The sequence below is a fragment of the Schistocerca nitens genome, chromosome 4 (assembly GCF_023898315.1).
Source record: "Schistocerca nitens isolate TAMUIC-IGC-003100 chromosome 4, iqSchNite1.1, whole genome shotgun sequence".
Classification (NCBI taxonomy): domain Eukaryota; kingdom Metazoa; phylum Arthropoda; class Insecta; order Orthoptera; family Acrididae; genus Schistocerca; species Schistocerca nitens.
In genome coordinates, this window is record NC_064617.1 from 903,590,056 (window position 1) to 903,610,818 (window position 20,763).

Here is a 20,763-nt window from a genome sequence, read left to right on the forward strand (position 1 = left end):
TGTACAGAAACCAGATGGCAGTTATAAGAGTCGAGGGGCATGAAAGGGAAGCAGTGGTTGGGAAAGGAGTGAGACAGGGTTGTAGCCTCTCCCCGATGTTATTCAATCTGTATATTGAGCAAGCAGTAAAGGAAACAAAAGAAAAGTTCGGAGTAGGTATTAAAATTCATGGAGAAGAAGTAAAAACTTAGAGGTTCGCCGATGACATTGTAATTCTGTCAGACAGCAAAGGACTTGGAAGAGCAGTTGAACGGAATGGACAGTGTCTTGAAAGGAGGATATAAGATGAACATCAACAAAAGCAAAACGAGGATAATGGAATGTAGTCAAATTAAGTCGGGTGATGCTGAGGGAATTAGATTAGGAAATGAGACACTTAAAGTAGTAAAGGAGTTTTGCTATTTAGGGAGTAAAATAACCGATGATGGTCGAAGTAGAGAGGATATAAAATGTAGACTGGCAATGGCAAGGAAAGCGTTTCTGAAGAAGAGAAATTTGTTAACATCGAGTATAGATTTAGGTGTCAGGAAGTCGTTTCTGAAAGTATTTGTATGGAGTGTAGCCATGTATGGAAGTGAAACATGGACGGTAACTAGTTTGGACAAGAAGAGAATAGAAGCTTTCGAAATGTGGTGCTACAGAAGAATGCTGAAGATAAGGTGGGTAGATCACGTAACTAATGAGGAGGTATTGAATAGGATTGGGGAGAAGAGAAGTTTGTGGCACAACTTGACTAAAAGAAGGGATCGGTTGGTAGGACATGTTTTGAGGCATCAAGGGATCACAACTTTAGCATTGGAGGGCAGTGTGGAAGGTAAAAATCGTAGAGGGAGACCAAGAGATCAATACACTAAGCAGATTCAGAAGGATGTAGGTTGCAGTAGGTACTGGGAGATGAAGAAGCTTGCACAGGATAGAGTAGCATGGAGAGCTGCATCAAACCAGTCTCAGGACTGAAGACCACAACAACAACAACATGAATTTAATTGTGTAATGTTTTCTTAACTTCAACAGTCTTTTATAAAATATGCGAGCTAACATCCAAAATATGTTCCGGGTCACATGCGGTCCCTCTTTGTCTAAATGTCTTGGCTCAAACTTGTCTAGGGGTTGAACTGCACGTGCCACATTACACACCCTAAATTAGACACTTGTGACCCTCTGGTTAAATTGTCTGGCTGATGGTAAGTTTGTGAAGTTGTATGAAACATACAACTTTAATAATAGTGGCAACTATTTATTTACAGCTCGTACAAATAGATACATATTTCAAAGATTTACTGACCTTGAGAGTAGTCACCAGCATTGTGTATAACCCATTGCCAGCGATGTGGAAGTCGTAGGATACTCTTAGCAGTACCATTTGTGTTGGCAGTTCGAGCGGTGCGGTCTGTTGCCCAACATATTTATAGCAGTTCTGAAGCGAATGCCATGAAGTGTTTCCTTCAGTTTAGAAATCGAGTTGAACTCACAAGGGCTTAAGTGAAAGGAGTGCAGTAGGTGGTACAGCACTTAGCAGCCCCATCAGTCAAACAAATCAGTAACAGCTTGCACTGTACGTGCTTGAGCATTGTCCTGCAAAATGATGGTCAGGTCCTGCAGAAAGTGTCATCACTTCTGCCTCTAAGCTGGTCGTAGGTTGTGTTCCAAAAAATGTACAGCACAGAGACAGAAGTGATGACACTTTCAGCAGGACCTGACCATCATTTTGCAGGACAATGCTCAAGCACGTACAGTGCAAGCTGTTACTGATTTGTTTGACTGATGGGGCTGCTAAGTGCTATACCACCTACTGCACTCCCCTGACTTAAGATCTCGTTAGTTCAACTTGATATCTAAACTGAAGGAAACAATTCATGGCATTCGCTTCAGAACTGCTACAAATTTGTCAGCCAATAGACCACGCCGCTCAAACTGTCAACACAACTGGCACTGCTAAGAGTATTCTACGACTTCTACATCACTGGCAATGGGTTATACACAATGCTGGTGACTACTTTGAAGGTCAGTAAAACTTTGAAACATGTATCTGTTTTGTATGAGCTGTAAATAAATAGTTGCCACTATTAAAGTTCCAACCCTTGTATAATATATAGGGTGAAAAGTATTTAAACTGACAAACTGTGGGAGGTTGTAGGGGACATCAAAACAAATATTTTTTCCTAATGTAATTTTTTCCTATGAGGAGTATTTAAACCAGTAGAGGAAGATTTCTCTGGCGGCAAATTAATTAAACCACTAAACACTTTTCAATTTTTTTTTATGACCAAGAGACAAAAATATTCACACAACCCAATTTCAATTACAGTAGATTTTCAAAAATGCCTCCATTGACACGTAAACAAAGGTTACACTGTCTGATGATGTTCTGTCTGACACGGGCAAAAACCCCATGAGTATCCTGAATTGTTCCTGCTGCTGCTACTATCCGGGCAACCAGATCCTCTTCTGATGCAACAGGTTGCGCATCCCTCCCCACACAAAAATGTCCAGAGGGGACTTATCTGGGGATTGGGCAAGCCATGGTACAAGACCACCTCTGTCAGTCCACGTTTCTGGGAACTGTTGGACCAGGAATCGACGCACACGACGACTGAAATGTGCCGGCGCCGCGTCGTGTTGGAACCACATGCGTTGTCTTGTAGGGAGCGGGACGTCTTCCAGCAATTCTGGCAATGCTCTGGCGAGAAAATTGTAATAGTGCTTGCCATTTAATATCCTAGGTAGCAGGTACGGCCCAATTAAACAAACCCCAACAACACCAACCCACACATTAACGAAGAACCGCACTTAATGAGTGATAGTAACTGTGGCATGTGGGTTATCCTCACTCCAAACATGCGAATTGTGCATGTTGAAGACTCCATCATGCCCGAACGTTGCTTCATCGGTAAACAACACACAGGATGGAAATGTAGGATGCATTTCACACTGTTCCAGGTACCGCTGTGAAAACTGTGCTCTGGGTGGATAATAAACTGGTTCCAGGTTGTGGGCACGCTGTAAGTGATGTGGATGTAACAATCGCTCTCGAAAGACTGTTCTTACATTCATCTGATTCATCTCCATGTTATGTGCAATTGCGCGAGTGCTGATTGAAGGATCCCACTCCACATGCTGCAAGACAGCTTCCTCAAATTGCAGCGTTCTTACTGTGCATCGGCGTCCCTGTCCAGGTAATCTGCTAAATGACCTGGTCTCACGCAGACATTGGTACACAGCAGCAAAGGTTGTATGATGCAGGATACGGTGATTAGGATATTGTTGTTGATAAACCCGCTGTGCAGCTCGTCCGTTGTGGTGCTGTACATAGTATGCACCAACCATATCCGTGTACTCAGTCCAGGTGTATCTCTCCATTAGTAAACAGAGACACTGCACTAATACACTGGTGGACAGCAATTGCCTACAACTGAAAAGCGTAATATGGCCTCTAACAACTGAAGAGCATAATACGGCCTCCACCAGTTTAAATACTCCTCATAGGAAAAAATGACATTAGGGAAAAATATTTGTTTTGATGTCCCCTACGACCTCCCAGAGTTTGTCGGTTTGAATACTTTTCACCCTGTATAACAACAGTAATAATAGTATTGGGAGCTAAATTAATGACCCATAAATGATGTAGGCCACACAGTTGTGATTTGGTTAGGCTAATGCATATTCAGATAGCAAACTAATAGCGAAAGTGGTCATATTTAGAATTACTATTACACTCGAGGACATATCCATTTGACACAGTTCAGTCATTCACAATCTCATTGTGAATTACCAGTCCTGTGCTCCACCTCGTTAACTACGCGAAAAGTTAAGCACGTGGCTGCTAACCCCTTAGAGACTTAAGCCCCAGGATACCACACAGCGTGAAATTTTCTAAGTTGTTTCACTTCCTAGCTACCTAAAGATCGACTATCCACTTTCACTTCTCCACCAGCACTGTACCCTTTCGTGTCTAGACCAGAACTGTCCCTATACCCGTCTCTGGCCTTGTCCCCCACATACCTAACATTGTCGCTCAACTGTCTAGGGCAATTACCTTTCCTGAAGCTGTCCATCTGATTGGCTACAGCTTATTCTACATTATTTTACATTTTAACATATTTAAATAATCACAGCTGGACCACTTTCATGTTCTAAATAAAGTAACAATAATATCCATTACATAGTAAATGTTAAATTCTTTTACATAAAACCAATACAATTTCTACTTAGCTTTGAATGCGATGGCTAGTAGCCTTGCCATAAATAAAGAACAAAAGTAGCTATTATGCACTAAACTTTACAACAAATATTCTGTTACCTAATGATTCAGTAAGGTGTCATGCTGTCATCGTTCAATGTGTTTTGTGTGGAGGAAATGATGATGTGATGCTTAACTGAAAATACTGATAATTTAAATTTACTATATCGTTTAAACAAATAAAGTTACAGAGTCGATATTTTACAACATTTGTCATTTTTAATCATGCACTCTATATGAAATATCAATTGTTAAGATTGACCAAAGCGTTCAGATTTTAGCATTCAGGTCTTGGTTACAAGACTTGTAATATTCAAGTTTTATTGGGTTCACCATGAAAATTTATGAAGGATGGTAGAATAAAATTACTGTGGCTTCGTTCCCTGAATTATTACAGAAGTAAATAGTTTTCATAAATGTTTTTCTTTGTGGCCGATCTTAGATCTGCCATATTTAACACTGCTATGTCTCCCTTTCCACAAACAGCTTCTATGGGCTTTCACTATGACGTAGGTTCTTGTCTGTCTCACTTGCACACTACAGCACTTAAGTCTCATTCAGCAAAACAGACACCTATTAATTTCCCCATCTCGTGGGGAATTAGCGCTCTTTGTGGCACACGGTCCCAGACAACAGGGTTCGTTTCACAATTCCTGAAGGCTGACTCTTTCGGCCATATATTTGAGTAGGAGTGGAATGTTCATTAACTCACAAATATCAATAACTAAGAATTTATATTTGCTGTGAAAACCAGAATTTTGCACACAGTATGTAATTAGAAACTAGAAGATATGCATTTTTCCTGAAAAATGATAGTGAAGTATGAGTTAATTAACATATACAGTGTGTGATCAAAATTATCTGGACACCCCCAAAAACATACATTTTTCATATTAGGTGCATTGCACTGCCAACTGATGCCAGATACTCCTTATCAGTGACCTCGGTAATTATTAGTCTTCGAGAGATCAGAATGGTGCACTCTGCAGAACTCGTGGACTTCGAATGTGGTCAGGTGATTGGGTGTCACTTGTGATCATACATCTGTATGTGAGATTTCCGCACTCATAAACATCCCTAGGTCCACTGTTTCTGAAGTGATGGTGAAGTGGAAACGTGAAGTGACACACACAGCACAAAAGCATACAAACCGACGTCATCCGTTGACTGACAGAGACTGCTGACAGTTGAAGAGGTTCGTAATGTGTAATAGGCAGACATCTATCCAGACCATCATACAGGAATTCTGAATTGCATCAGTATCCACTGCAAGTACTATGACAGTTAGGCGGGAGGTGAGAAAACTTGGATTTCATGGTCAAGCGGCTCCTCATAAGCCACACATCATGCTGGTAAATGCCAAATGATGCCTCACTTGGTGTAAGGAGCATAAACATTGGACAATTGAACAGTCGAAAAACGTACACAATGTGGCGATTTGATGGCAGGGTGTGGCTGTGGCGAATGCCCGGTGAACGTCATCTGCCAGCATGTGTAGTGCCAACAGTAAAATTCGGAGGCGGTGGTGTTATGGTGGGGTCGTGTTTTTCATGGAGGGAGCTTGTTGCTTCGCATGGCACTATCACAGCAGAGGCCTACATTGATGTTTTAAGCACCTTCTTGCTTCCCACTGCTGAAGAGCAATTAAGGGATGGCGATTGCATCTTTCAACATGATCGAGCACCTGTTCATAATGCACGGCCTGTGGCAGAGTGGTTACATGACAATAACATTCCTGTAATGGACTGGCCTGCACAGAGTCCTGACCTGAATCCTATAGAACACCTTTGGGATGTTTTGGAATGCCAACTTTGTGCCAGGCCTCACACAACCGACATCAATACCTCTCCTCAGTGCAGTACAACATGAAGACTGGGCTGCCATTCCCCAAGAAACCTTCCAGCACCTGTTTGAATGTGTGCCTGTGCGAGTGGAAGCTGCCATCAGGGCTAAGGGTGGGCCGACACCATATTGAATTCCAGCATTACATGGAGGGTGCAAAGAACTTGTAAGTCATTTTCAGCCAGGTGTCCGGATACTTTTAATCGCATAGTGTATTTGATAAATTTCATATTTAAATAATTTAGGTTTTCAAACTAGAAAAAAAAGAAAATTATGGAGCACTATGATATTCGAACTGCTGCCCCACAGTTCATGCAATTTACAGTCTCAGACACTACCGATTACGAAGTGCATGTAACTATATTACAGTTTTTATTTATTACATAGTGTTTATCAAAAAATGCCAAAGCTCATCTTTCTTTGTAATCTTGTGAAAAACATAGAGAACAATTTGTTTATCACCATTAACGGTGTTCTGTGCGCGCGTTTCTCTACGAAGCAGGAAGCATTATCATCCATATTCACAATATGTGTTAACAGCTAGACAATCAAAGCACAAGTAGCATATGGAGACTGTGACTGTACATGATTTTTTAAATCAAAATTATGTAGCTAACATATGATTAAGAAAAACATTGATGGCTGTTAATACATCAGAATGTCTCAAAGCTTCATTTCCAGTGACATAGTAATAAGATTTCTAATACATATGTTGGACCTACTTCGAAGAACAGAACACCACCAATATACAAGAGCTACAGCTGCTGACCAGTCATCGTGTTTGTATTTGTTTACATTAGGTTTATTCTTATGATGAATGAAGTATAGCCTTGAAATCCAGTTCTGCACAACAAAAGCTGTGTGAAGTTTTTGCGAAGTTATTTCTTTCTATTGTTCATAACATGGCAGAAATTGCTGAGTAAACAACACACTTGTCCAGATTGTCATTCTAGACACCTGTATACCACTGTGCTCAGCATCATTCGCTTGTGGTGCAATTTGCATGCTATTAACGTACACCACCCATTCTAAGCGTTCCGAGTCTAATTTCAGTCATGGTGCATAAGTGAGGTCAGTGCACTAACTAAGAATCTGACATGCTAAATTCCACCCTGACATTTTTTATCGAGGAAGAATACAGTGGAAGAAAGGCACTGTCAAAATTTTAGCTGTGAAGATGCACTGCAAGTAGTTTTTAAAAATTGTTGAAGTTACTCTTTTTTTGTCGCATGAAGAACTGCTTTGACGGGGGTTTGTACTGCTCTTCCTGTCTGGTGGACGATCGGTGTGGTGAGAGTGTAGTGCCACATAGTGCTAATATCCAGAGTGACACAAGCAAAATTGAAGCATGTAAACCATACAGAAAAGTCATGTATCATTAATTTTTTGATTAAGAAGCAATTCACATCAACAGCTAAATTGTTCTGTATGCAATTCATTTGAGGGACTTCAATAAGTAATGAACTAAACCATATTATTTTCCACTCTTTTAGCTACAAAACTACTTTTAAGCGTAACTGTTCAATGCGACAACCTTGCACCATCTTGCTAGGAGAGCCTATATGCCCGCATGGTACTACTCTACTGGTCAATGTCAGAGCCATTGTCTTCCTGCATCAATTACCTCCCCATTGTCCATGTAATGCTTCCCACAGAGTGCATCCTTCATTGGGACAGACAGATGGAAGTCTGAAGCTGCAAGATCTGGCTATAGGATGGATGAGGAAGAACAGTCCAATGAAGTTTAGTGAGCTATTCTGAAGTTTTGTGAGCTCCTCTCAAGTGCACAGCCGAGTGTGAGGCCGTGAGGTCCTGCCTTGTCAGAGAGAAGGAGAAGTTTGTTTCCATTTTTGTGGTTATGGACACACTGAAATTGTTTCTTCAGTTTACTGTGGGTAGCACAATGCACTTCAGAGTTGATTGTCACACCATGATGGAGGACATCAAACAGAACTACTACCTCAGAGGAGATGTGGTATTACATCATTCCATGTATTGCCATTTTATTTCTTGTTAGAAGTGATAAGCCCATGTTTCATAGCCTGTGAAGATGATATTCAAAAACTTGTCATGATCAGTCCCGTAATGTGCATGCAATTCTGCAGTGATGTTCTTCATTACTCTCCATGGTCTTTTGTTAGGTGACGAGGGACCCAGGATGCACACACATGTGATTACCCCAATTGGTGGACAAGCCCTACCAACAGAGACGTCCAGTTGTGCAGCAAGGTTTTCATTGTGTTTTGTCGATGAGTGTGTCCGTATGTTTGTACATGGCAGAAGTCACATCTGTTTGTGGCCGGTGGGCATGTGGAATATCAGACAGGCTTGTGCGACCTTCTTGCAATGAAAACAGATGCCTCACTCAGTGACTCGCAGTGCTTTTGTTTTCCGCCAGGTCTCTGTAAATGTTCTGCAAGTGCCTTTGAATATCTGTGATGCTTTGGTTTTCCGCCAAAAGAAAATTGGTGACAGCTCTCTGCTTGGAACGTACCTCTGTTACAGACGCTGTCTTGAAGGCTATGTATAGTGCTGCCACCTATTCGAACTTCGTGAAGCTATAGGAGCTGAAGCAGGAATATTCCACAATGTCCCTCAACAAATACTGCATTTTTTTCAACTAAAATTATATGAGAAAAAAAGGTGCTGCATTATTTATTGAACGACCCTCGTACAAAGGTGCCTAGCAGAGGAAAATAAATCAAGGCAGTGTTTCATGTTACATTGAGGACAACTACTATCATTTGTGACTTTTATTGAAATGAAATATTTCTTACACATACACCATTTTATAACAATTTCTATAGAACAGTTCTTGTGATTAGTTTTGAATATGAAAGAGGAGGTCATTATTTGTGTCCCGTAGTCATCCCAGTAAAATTAAGTGTCATTTGAATGATAAAAACAAACATTTTCCTTACACCAGGGACATCTGACTAAAGAAAAAAACTTTTCAGACATGTCACAGTAATTACTAGCTTTATTTAAACATAATTGCGGTGGAGTGAGAAATGGCCCTGGCCTTTGCTCTATTTATTATACTGCTTACCAAGCACACAGAGCAATTGTAAAATGTGCAAATGCAGAAACGACTGAAATTTGAGATTACTGTTTTTCTGATAAATCTCAAATGACATGGAGTAATCGGAAATTTTATTGTCTGACAATTTGCTTACAAAAACTTTCCAGTCAAAAAAATTCTTTATTGAGTCACATTGGTTGTGGTGGATGAAATCTGAATTACATCAACAGCATTTTTGGTGCCCTCCAGACAAAGGTATCATTACGTCCAGGCCAAAAGACCAACAAAAGCAATGCATTTCTGCAACTGGTTAGGAACCACTTCAAATAAAATGTTAAAGTATTATTCTTTCCTATTTTTCCAGGTTTTGGTAGATTGATTATAAGATTTTGCCATTAAACAGCCTTTTTTTTATTTTTGGTCATAATATGCCTGGAAGTCCCCAAAGACGGATATAAATCTGCAGAAACAATAATCCACTCATACTTATCACTGGGATTGTTGCACATGAATGTGACATAGCATTAATCGATTGCACAACAGACACTCTTTTTCACCCCAAAATGATAAAGTGCAGTTTGCTCGCCGTTCTTTCACAAAACCTGACCAGTTGGCTTTAGGCACTGAAGGTGTGGGGATAACAGCAAGCTTAATCTTTGTTGGCCTCCAATTAATGGCATCTCCTCTACACATTTACTTGAAGTAAAGCTCATAGTTTTGTGACTTCTTGCACTCCTAAATCTGCTTAAACAAGTAGAAGACAACTTGAAATAAGCAATGTCCATCCCAATAGCGATTCAGAGAGCCCAGTTGCATAAATCTCCGTTGGTAATGGTGCACTTGAGCAAGGTGGGTTGGTTGTTTTTTTTTTTTTTTTTTTTTTTTTTTTTTTTTTTTTTTTTTTTTCCCCCTTCTTCTCTGTCTGATGAAGGAATTAAATCTGATAACTGAATAACATCTAGCAGTCTTTTATTTATTTTGCCTGTCTGCACTTCAATATCACCTGTCAGCAGCAGCAATGTATCCTTTTCATACTGTCATTTCATCCACATTTTGCATTGTTCATTGCTGTAGGTACCACGTTACTCCACAGGCCACAGATGTCCTTGGCACCTCTATTCGGCATATAATTTCATTAAAAGAACTTTGTCAGTAACTGGGAATGGGGGAAGCAGCATTCTCTGTGATAGAGAAGTGTGTGAGCATGTGCATTCTGACGGTGTTTTGGTTGGGTGGCAATTCATTCCCACTACTCTCTTTAGTCTGCCGCTCACAAACTTAATCAAACTATAACTAATGCAATGCCATTAGTTACAGAGTGTAAGGGTATTTTCTTGGAAATAAATCTGGCGATATTTGAAGTTAAGTTGAGGTGAATGGTATCTTCTGCAAAAGTAGTGTCTTGTTCGCTTTGTAATTAGTACTGTCTAATATTTAGCTGTGTGGTTGCGAGCTAACGTCCCAAAGATGTTCGGGCTCACATGCAGTTCCTCTTCGTCGAAATGTCTTGGCTCAAACTCATCTAGGGGTTGAACCGCACCTATCGCATTATATGCCCTAAATTAGTCACTTGTGACCCTTTGATAAACTGTCTGGCTGATGGCAAGATTGTGAAATACGAAGTTAATATAACAGCTAATAACAGTAATAATAATATCGGGAACTAAATTAATGATCCATAAATGATTTAGGCCACACAGTTGCAATTTGGTTAGAATAATGTTTATTCAGAAAGCAAACTAATAGCAAAAGTGGTCGTATTTAGAATTACTATTACACTCGAGCGTGTATCCATTTGACACAGTTCGATCACTCACAGTCTAAGCGCAAAATACAAGTCTAATATTCCACCACATTATCTTCACAAAAAGTTAAGAGTTCACACCAGGTGCGCGGCTGCTCACTACTCAGATACTAAGTCCCGCGATACCATACAACGCAAAATTTTCTAAGTCTCTTCACTTCCTAATTGCCTTAAGACCTACCATCTGCTTTTGTGTCTCCACCAGCACTGTTGTCTCTGCCTGTCCTCGGCCGCGTTTCCGACATGCCGAACATCGTCGCTTAACTGACTAGTGCAGTTCCCTTCCCTGAAGCCATCCATCTGATTGGCTATAGCTTATTCTACATTATTTTACATTTTAACATATTTAAATAATCAGAGCTTGACGAGTTTCACCTTCTAAATAAAGTAACAATAATATCCATTGCTAAATTCTTTTACATAAAACCAATACAATTTCCTTCTTAACTTTGAATGTCACAGCCAGTAGCCTTGCTCCAATGTGCTATCTGATAAATAAATAAAGAACAAAAGTAACTATTATGCACTAAACTTTATAACAAATATTCTATTACCTAATGATTCAATAAGGTGTCATGCTGTCATCGTTCAGTGTGCTTTGTGTGGAGGAAATGATGATCTGGTGCTTAACTGAAAATACTAATAATTTAAAATTATTATATCTTTTAAACAAGTGAAGTTGCAGAGTTGATATTTACAACATTTGTCATTTTAATGATGCGCTTCTATATGAAATTTCGATCTTCAAGATCAACTAAAGCGTTCAGATTTCAGCATTCAGGTCTTTGTTACGAAACTTACGAATCTCATTTTACAAGTAAATCCTAAACTATTATAAATATGATCAGTATTCAAGTTTTAGTGGGAACACCATGAAAATGTGTGAAGGATGGTAGATTAAAACAACTGTGGCTTAATTCCCTGAATTACTAAAGAGTTAAATAATTTTTATAAATGTTTCCCTTTATGACCGATCTTAGGTCTGCCATAGATTGCAATGCTCGTTAACTCATATAGCCTAGTAGCAGACGAAATTTCATTCTAAATCAGTCTGTTCATGGGTGGCAACATTTCAGTTCTTCCTTTGACTGTTGTATATTTTTTTACATTTGGTATTGAAGAATACTGACTGTTTCTCAGAATTCAGTTCAGAGGCAGGCATTTCTGGGACAAGGAGACAGTGAGCGGAAGAGGGAAATCTTGGTTATTCACACTTTGTTCTACTATTTAATATATTTCCTTTTCCAAACGTAAGTTTACAGAAACAGTAAATACTGTATACTGAAACACAGTTTTCAGCTTTTTGTGTAAATTATTAATAATTCTTTTATCTGAAGTATTATTTTGATGGACTATTAGAATAATTATGGCAGTTTTAATAATATTACAATTCTTCTGCTTTCACCAGAGCTGAGAGTAACACGAAGTGTGGCAAGACTTGGCCCACATTCATCACAGTCAGTTCTGCAGCCAATACCAGAAGAGTCCACATCTAGTTCTGTTGATGTGAACAACAAACAGCCAGCCCCAACTGAGCGGCGCAAGAGGAAGCATACATCAAGGTGACTTACAGAGACTATTGTATACAGCTTGTAGTGTGTCTTGTGTTCAGTTGTTATTTTATGGCTTAAGAACACACAACCACTCACACAGTGTATTGCATTGTCCATTTTTGGAGGCTAGCTCATCTCATGTTCCGCTGCTGCTGCAGCTGCTTGTTTGTGGTGTCATTATATGTAAATTGTGCATTGGATCTTCAAATGGGAAGTGGACAGGCACTGATTACTAGCATATGGCTGCTCAGTGGTGACATTATTAGAAAATCATGAGTGGAATTTCTGTTGATGTTATACAGAACAGTCGCTGCAAGAAACATAGTTCTCAAACCAATCAAGTGACTTGCGCATTGGTGACTCCCACAAAGAAAATGCCTGTAATCAAGTTTGAACAACAGTTGAGTACTGCTCCTACACAGGATCAACTTTGTATCCATTGTTATCTAATGCTATAAAAAATAGAAATCCTCTTCCATTGTAGAACATTCCTGGTACAACACTGACATACTTTGATCCATTATATTTCTAGGTGTTCGGTATTTCTTGTTTCAGCAATTTACCAGAATGTCAATAACAACAACAACAACAACAACAACAAAGAACACAAAAAATCTCTATTTACAACTATGAACATTGAGGATTTTCGTATAAAGAAAATTTGTATGAGTTCATTACTATTTCTGATAACCATAAGTTCTGGTCTAATGTGTCGTGAATTGTTGTCCATCTAAACTTTGCAATTATTCTGATAGATGGTTTCTCTGTTGCAACTGTACCTGTGCTCAAAATCTGAAAGTGCTAATGTAATTTTAGACATGCTACTAAATTAATAGAAAGCACTTCTTCTCATTTGTAATTATATTGCTCCATCAGTTACAGTACTTAATTAAACTTCTCATACAGTAACTGTATACAATATGAGTTTATTACATGGCCTCAGTACACAACTTCGTTCTCTTTGGAATGATAGTTCAGCTTTCTCTCCTCTTTCCATGATGTAATACTAACTGTCATGGTACTAGAATAAGATTTTCACTCTTCAGAGGAGTGTGCGCTGATATGAAACTTCCTGGCAAATTAAAAGTGTGTGCCGGACCGAGACTCGAGCTCGAGACCTTTGCCTTATGTGGGCAAGTGCTCTACCAACTGAGCTACCCAAGCACGACTCACGCACCGTCCTCACAGCTTTACTTCTGCCAGTACCTCGTCTCCTACCGTTCAAACTTTACAGAAGCTCTCCTGTGAACCTTGCAGAACTGGCACTCCTAAAAGAAAGGATATTGCGGAGACTTGGCTTAGCCACAACCTGGGGGATGTTTCCAGAATGAGATTTTCACTCTGCAGCGGAGTATGTACTGATATGAAACTTCCTGGCAGATTAAAACTTTGTCCCGGACCGAGACACGAACTCGGGACCTTTGCCTTTGCAAAGGTCCTGAGTTCAAGTCTCGGTCCGGCGCACAGTTTTAATTTGCCAGGAAGTTTCATGTCATGGTACTAATTATTCTGTGGCACATCTCCATGCTGAGAGGAGACTGGATGAAATAAAATGCCAAACTTCGAAATTGGGTGAAGCAGCTGTCGTCATCCCACTTTGCAGAATTGTTGCATCCATCTGCTCCAGATTTTATGCACACACAAGATATAATTCGCAAACAGTATAAAAGTCTAAGTTCACTATTCAAAATAAATAAATAAAAAATATTTTCATGGTGACATTCTTCAGTTATTAGTGCTATAGGCGTGGAACACACTGCTTCACCAAAGTGATATGTTACACCACAACTTAAGAGACTGACAGCATACACTAGGGTTGCCATTTTAACTTTTATGTTGTGTGATTGTAGTGTTATTTTTTTACAGTTGAATTTTAGTAGGCTGGTTACCCATTCATGTACCTAGTACATAACATATGGTCGTTTTATTACTATGAAATGGGGGGAAGTTTTTTGGAGGGGGTGGGGGGAGTGCAAGCTCTTACCCACATATTCAGACACAAAGGAAGGATCGAGGGACTAATAACCATGTAGTTGAATCCATTGATATTTCCACCACGTATTTCAACATTTCAAGTTAAACAAAATTTGAGATACAAGTAGTAGCTAAAGATACTCTCTGTCCAGTTAAAATTTATTGTTTTCTTGTTAGACACATTCACTGGGCTAATTTCACTTTGTTGAGTTATTAGTGTGTAAGTGCTGTTTATAAGCTACTCAAATGTTTTGCACCGCCTTTACGATGTGCACAGTGTTGTGGAAGGTGTGGATTTGTAGACACGGCATTTAATGTGGGAAGAACTTTAGTGTCTCTGTTTACTACACAGTAGGTTAAACAACACTGTGTTACAGCCTCACTGTGAAAAGAACCAAAAGACAGAACTACTAGAGTGAAGGAACATCCATGAATATCAAAGAAAGTGCATGGCTGTAACAGTTTAAGGTTTCACGCTCAATTTGTTTGTATGTTATTGGAAGCTTCTTTCTCAGTACTCTCTTGACCACTGAAAATCATTAAAAAATGGCTCTGAGCACTATGGGACTTAACTTCTAAGGTCATCAGTCCCCTAGAACTTAGAACTACTTAAACCTAACTAACCTAAGGACATCACACACATCCATGCCTGAGGTATTATTTGAACCTGTGACCGTAGCAGTCGTGTGGTTCCAGACTGTAGCGCCTAGAACCGCTTGGCCACCCCGGCCGGCGAAAATCATTACATACAACCTCCTTTCGCAATAAAGCATGTCATGTCTCTAACCGTGAATGGCCCAATGTGCCTTCCGTGTGCACTGTTTAGTCTATTAGCATGGCTCAAAGATTCATTTTGAGCTTCCAGTGTTCGTGCATAATTGCCATATTGCAAGAAGAGGCCATCATCAGTGTATGGCAATAAGATATGTCAGTACAGGATGTTGTCCATGGAGCTGACACATACTAGTGACATCGGTAATTTCTCGGTTATTGTGAGAGAGCTCCTATCTGTGAACGTTACTAAATGACATAAACAGCTTTACAGCAGATCTTCTATATTGTATGTGCAATGTCTTTGTGTACAGCTCCAGTGATAACGATGGGTGACCAGATCTCTCTCGCTTCATAGCTCATAACAAATTATAACGTATATTCATGTACTTCTTTTACATTTTAGGGCAGCATATAACCAAATGAGAATTCTCATAATGATTCTTCAGTTGTTTCCTGGTGTGTACATTATCTAGAGTGCTTTTAGCTCCAAGGCACTCCCAAGTCAAAACACCAAAGCATAAGTGGGCTTCCACAGCAGATGAAGAAGCACATTCACAGCTGTGCTTTGTTGATGTGCTGGCTCCGTTTTACAACCATCTGCACATACATCAAATGAGGCCACACACACTGGGATGTTCCATGCTTAACAACTACCTTAAACTAAGTTTTCAGTTTTTATGAACATCTTTCGTCAACCGAAGTGATTAAAATACGAACATGTCATTCTGTAAACTCCCCATGTTACACCATAATGGATAATAATGAGTAGAAGATGTACAGTGATATGAGGAAGTATTCTGTAGAAAATGAAAGCAGTAATTGTGTTTGTTTTTGTAGTGATAGTGTAGTTCCATCCATTCTGTACAGAGGTCTGAAAAAGTCACCATCATCCTCATCCTCAGAACATGTGATGTTCAGTACACATTCTGGTAAACTTCTGTTGCTTTGAAATTTTCATCCATTTCATTCCACACCACTTCCATTATTTTTCTTCATAAATTATAGCTTCTGCAGGTTTTTGTTAATTGAAAGCCATTAGTTAGTGCAGAAACATTCTCTACAAGGTTCGTGATTTGGCACTTCAGGAAGCACAGTTCTTATTCTAGATTACTTGTCAGTCTGTGCATTGTGTACATTTCAAGACTAGAGTTCATGGTTGTGTCAGGTAATATGGTTCTGTATCTGTTATTTACAGGGGGTGTCTGTGTTAAAATGTTAACTGGTACTGGTGTGTAAGGTATCTATTTTGGACCAGTGTCCCTTTACATCATACATGCAAGTAAAACGTGTGTGAGATAATTAATTTACCATCAGGAACTTTATTGTACATCACTGAGCTGTCGTGAGTTCTGAAACTCTGGGGACATCTGAAAAAATCAGATTGCAAGCGTTTTGTCTGGTGGCTGCCAGTGTTATCACTGAATCCAATGGCACTGTGGTAACCAGCATAAAATGCAATGTTTAATTTTGCTATACTAGGATTTCAGTTATTTATGCTGGAATGAATGACAAAGCAGTTTCCAATCCCATTGTCACTGCAGTGTAGAACGCCTTCTTGGAACATCCACAGTGACAGTAGAAGATATGTAGCATAGATACAGTGGCACTGCACAAGAAAGGCAGAGTTTGTTGCTTCCTCACTGTTCTTTCATCCGTGGTAGTCCGTGTGCTTGGTAAGGCTTGTTTCCCCCTTTCCCCCTTTCCCCACACCCCCTTCCATTAAAATCCAAGGAAGGTTACAGAGTACAGATGAGACTTACATATATTGTCAGTTATTATATGTATGTGTGTGTGTGTGTGTGTGTGTGTGTGTGTGTGTGTGTGTGTGTGTGTGTGTGTAATACTGTGCAGACAAAAGATGTTAAATCCCCCCGGTCATAAAATATTTATTGCATTTCAGCATATGAAAAATAATTTGATGCCAATGTAGGATTACAAGTTTTACAAATAGAAAAGTGTCCAAGAAAAGAAACTGACGACCCCTGCGTTAATAATCTTCTTGTATACTGAAAGTAGAATAGAGAGATGCAGGAAGGATCATAATTTGTGTGTGTGTGTGTGGGGGGGGGGGGGAATGACCCAGATTAGAGTCCCAGACTGTTGCACAATTTTGAGTTTTCAGGAGATGTAGGGACAATGTACACTCTGCTGCAGAGTGAATATTTATTCTGGAAACTACCCATAACTATGACTTCACTATTCTCCATGAACTCCATTGGTGTGGCAGTAGTAGTCGACCAAGCCAGGTAGGAATGTCAGTGAAAGTAGAAGAAAGAGATGTGGCAGGTTGATGCTGTCTGTTGTGCCAAAGTACTAAATTAATGAGACTGTTACTTTGGACAGGAAGGCTCAAGATTTGAGAGCTGGTCTGGTGCACTATTTCAGTGTACTTCACAATATTTAAACTTGGTATTTGAATACCACATCTGATTCAGACTGTTTGCTGATGTTGAACCACTTCGTTGGCACTGTGGCATGGGTAGTACTAATTAAACTGTAATCATGAAACTCAACAGGCACATGGAAGAGATTTACCAAAATATCAAGAAGATGTACAGGTTCTGACAAAGAAAAGGGAGAATGCTGAGTCCTCTCAGCTTCCAGATAACATGTCAAGATGGAGATGATGTACCAATTTTCACCATAGACAAGAATCACATCAGGAAGGAAGGAAGGGAGAGAGAGAGAAAGAGAGAGAGAGAGAGAACTGGGACATACGGAACAAATTCCCAGACGGAGTAACAGGTGCACCATACCAAGAGTAGAATCAGATGCACTGGACCAAAGACGGAATGTCTCGGGACAATTCTAGTGGGAATGGATGGCAGATAGAGTGTGTAGAATTGACTGTGAATGAATGCACACCAGGTCAAAAATGAAACACCAGCTTGTGACCAGGCACACCAGCTGAACATATAACATCGTAGGATGATTCTTGTGGGAAGGGCCACAGACGAAACATCCATAACAAACCAAGAAGGTGGGACACAAGAGGTACAAAAATATTGGACTCGTTCCACTTGACTACTAGTCTCAGGTAGGACTTGAGTCATATTGTCAAAATATTGTGCGTGGGCGACACTGATATCTGACAAAACACCCAATGCCTCAAGATGTTTGATGAAAGTTCATTGAAAATGAGGAATAGACATAAAATAGGATTTTTGCAATGACAGCTGAAAAGTGCTTGTTTTATTTTTTTGGTGTATGTGCTAAATGCTTACTGAAATTCTTGTATGTTTTATCATAGCTCATGCAGCCTAAGATACATCTTACATTTGCTAACAAAGTGGAATTCAATTTGTATAACATAAAGTCTGTACAAGAACACAGGAGGGATACTTTGAGGTCAAATAATAGTAGTAAAATAGAACTACTAAATGGTGACATTGTTTCAGACAGCAGCATTGAAGTTTGTTAAAAAGTTCCACAAGAGCAAAGCAAGGTAATTTTTTCCTGTAAATGGTATTTGAAGAAATTAATGTGTAAGCAGGTCAAAAATATAATTTCAGTGTCATGTCTAAAGCAAAAATGATAAGTTTCCTAATTGCAATCATATACATCCTGAAGAAAATACGTTTTTAATTATTTACACCCAACCTCCTAATTACTTACTGGCTGACTAGATTTCGGCTTTCCCCATTTTCACAAGCCACGTATTTTGTATTCGGTATATATTTGATGTGGAAAGTTCTCTTTATGTCATCACGCTCTCATATCTTCTTTATCCAGTATGATCTGAACCATGTGACAACGATGGAGACTGTTCTCATAGGAATTCGCTGTGTTATAAGCCAGCATGACATAAAGTGAATTCCAATGAGAACAAGTTCTCCATTGTATGTGAAATGTTGTTGTCGCATGGATCAGATCATACTGGGTAATGAAGATCTGAGCTATATCTACATGCATGGACACCCTTTGGTGACCCACAGTCCTGATTTACATACTTACGTAAGCTTGTGGGCCGCATCATCATGACACAACAGCAACACTCCTAGTGCATAAAGTTAAAACTATAGGATCCATTACTTTAATGTGTACGGGGTAACACACTGATATGAATAGTACTTTCTTCCGTGGGCCGGATTGAAACTAATTGTGGGCCCGATGCATCCCATGGGCTGCCAGTTGCCCACCCATGCCTTAATATATATCCTGTTTTAATGTACTTTAGTTACTACATCTTGTAACTTGAAAAGGTAACTATACCGTGTGTATGTCCAGTTTAATATATGAGGCTGAGTAAATTTATTTGTCTCTTTTCCCCCCCACAGGTCACCAGTTTCAAAGAAAACATCGCCTAGAAATAAGAAGCAGGAATCTACAAGGATATCACCAAGAAAAGCAATGAGGTTGCGCAGTCGTCTCCTGAAATAATTGTTGTTCAGGGTAACATTATGCAAGAAAAAAATTTTCTTTGTAAAAGAAAATGGAAATATCAAAGAAATTGACAAGTGTAACACAGTACTTTTTTCCATTTATAGCAGACACCGCCAAGTTGCTGGTATTTCCGGTTTATATTTAACAAAAACATTTAAAAAATTGGACAGGCATTTGTATAAATATTTACTGCGTTAAATGCATGTAGGAATAAGTTTCTCATCTCTTGACAGGTAGGGCATAGCCTGCATGATTTTAATTTACAAAGAACATGTAAACAGTGTGAATTTGAGTAATTAAGACACTTACTACTTTGTATCACTGCCTTCCTGTTTTCTGCCACAGGTGACAGAAAAACAATGCCCTCTCCAATTTGTTTATTGTGTCAAAAGTCAATTTTATGCTGCTACACTCATTCTGTAATAAATAAATCCTTTTTAAAATATGAGATGATAATTTCACACATTTATGTATATCATTACAAGAAATAAAACGAGAAGCTTGTACAGAAATTCTTCCTATGGCTTACACCACAACATTTGTAGCATTACATGGGTGTCTGAGTTATTCAGTGTAAGGAATGATGTGCAAGTAAAAAGTTTGTCCTTATAAACAAAAGAGCATAGCCTGCATTGTTTCAGTTTTCAAAACCTTTGTGAATATTGTGATTTCAAATAACCAACCTGCCATGTTATTTAATGTGACTGAAGTGTATGTATTCTATTAGATATGACAGAAAATATTGTCTCTTGTATTTATGTAAGATAATGTGTGCAAACATCCATTTTTATTCTATAACAGATTTTGTAATAAAATCAGTGTTCAAAATTCGAGGTGATAGTACTGTGTATTTATTTTTGATGCTTCATGGAATAAAATTAAGGGACTACTGAGTTGCCTGCTTATCACAGTTGATACTACCTCTCTATACGTCAACATAGGTAGTCCATTGTCGTGCTTGCCATGAAACACTAATTTTCCCTTTATCTTCCCAATTTCAAACCTGCCAACTTATTTTGTGTATAGATGATTCATCCACTACCACTACCACTACTACTACTACTTCTACTACTACTACTACTACTACTCCTTTTAAGGAGAACTTACACAGAAGAATCCATAGCAGGTCCAAGGTCACACACCGGAAACACTCGTCTACCCTTCTATTTAT

At 39.2% G+C, this 20,763-nt stretch overlaps 1 protein-coding gene across 1 annotated transcript in view; it reads left to right on the forward strand.

The window, feature by feature from the left end:
* LOC126253461 (protein ELYS) overlaps positions 1-20,423 on the forward strand; it is a 346,049-nt gene extending 325,626 nt beyond the window's left edge. The window contains exons 33-34 of the mRNA XM_049954815.1: positions 12,317-12,470; positions 19,487-20,423. Of these exons, the coding sequence (XP_049810772.1) occupies positions 12,317-12,470; positions 19,487-19,589 (257 nt within the window). The 3' untranslated portion in view covers positions 19,590-20,423. The remainder of the gene's footprint in view (positions 1-12,316; positions 12,471-19,486) is intronic.
* The last annotated feature ends 340 nt before the right edge of the window (positions 20,424-20,763 follow it).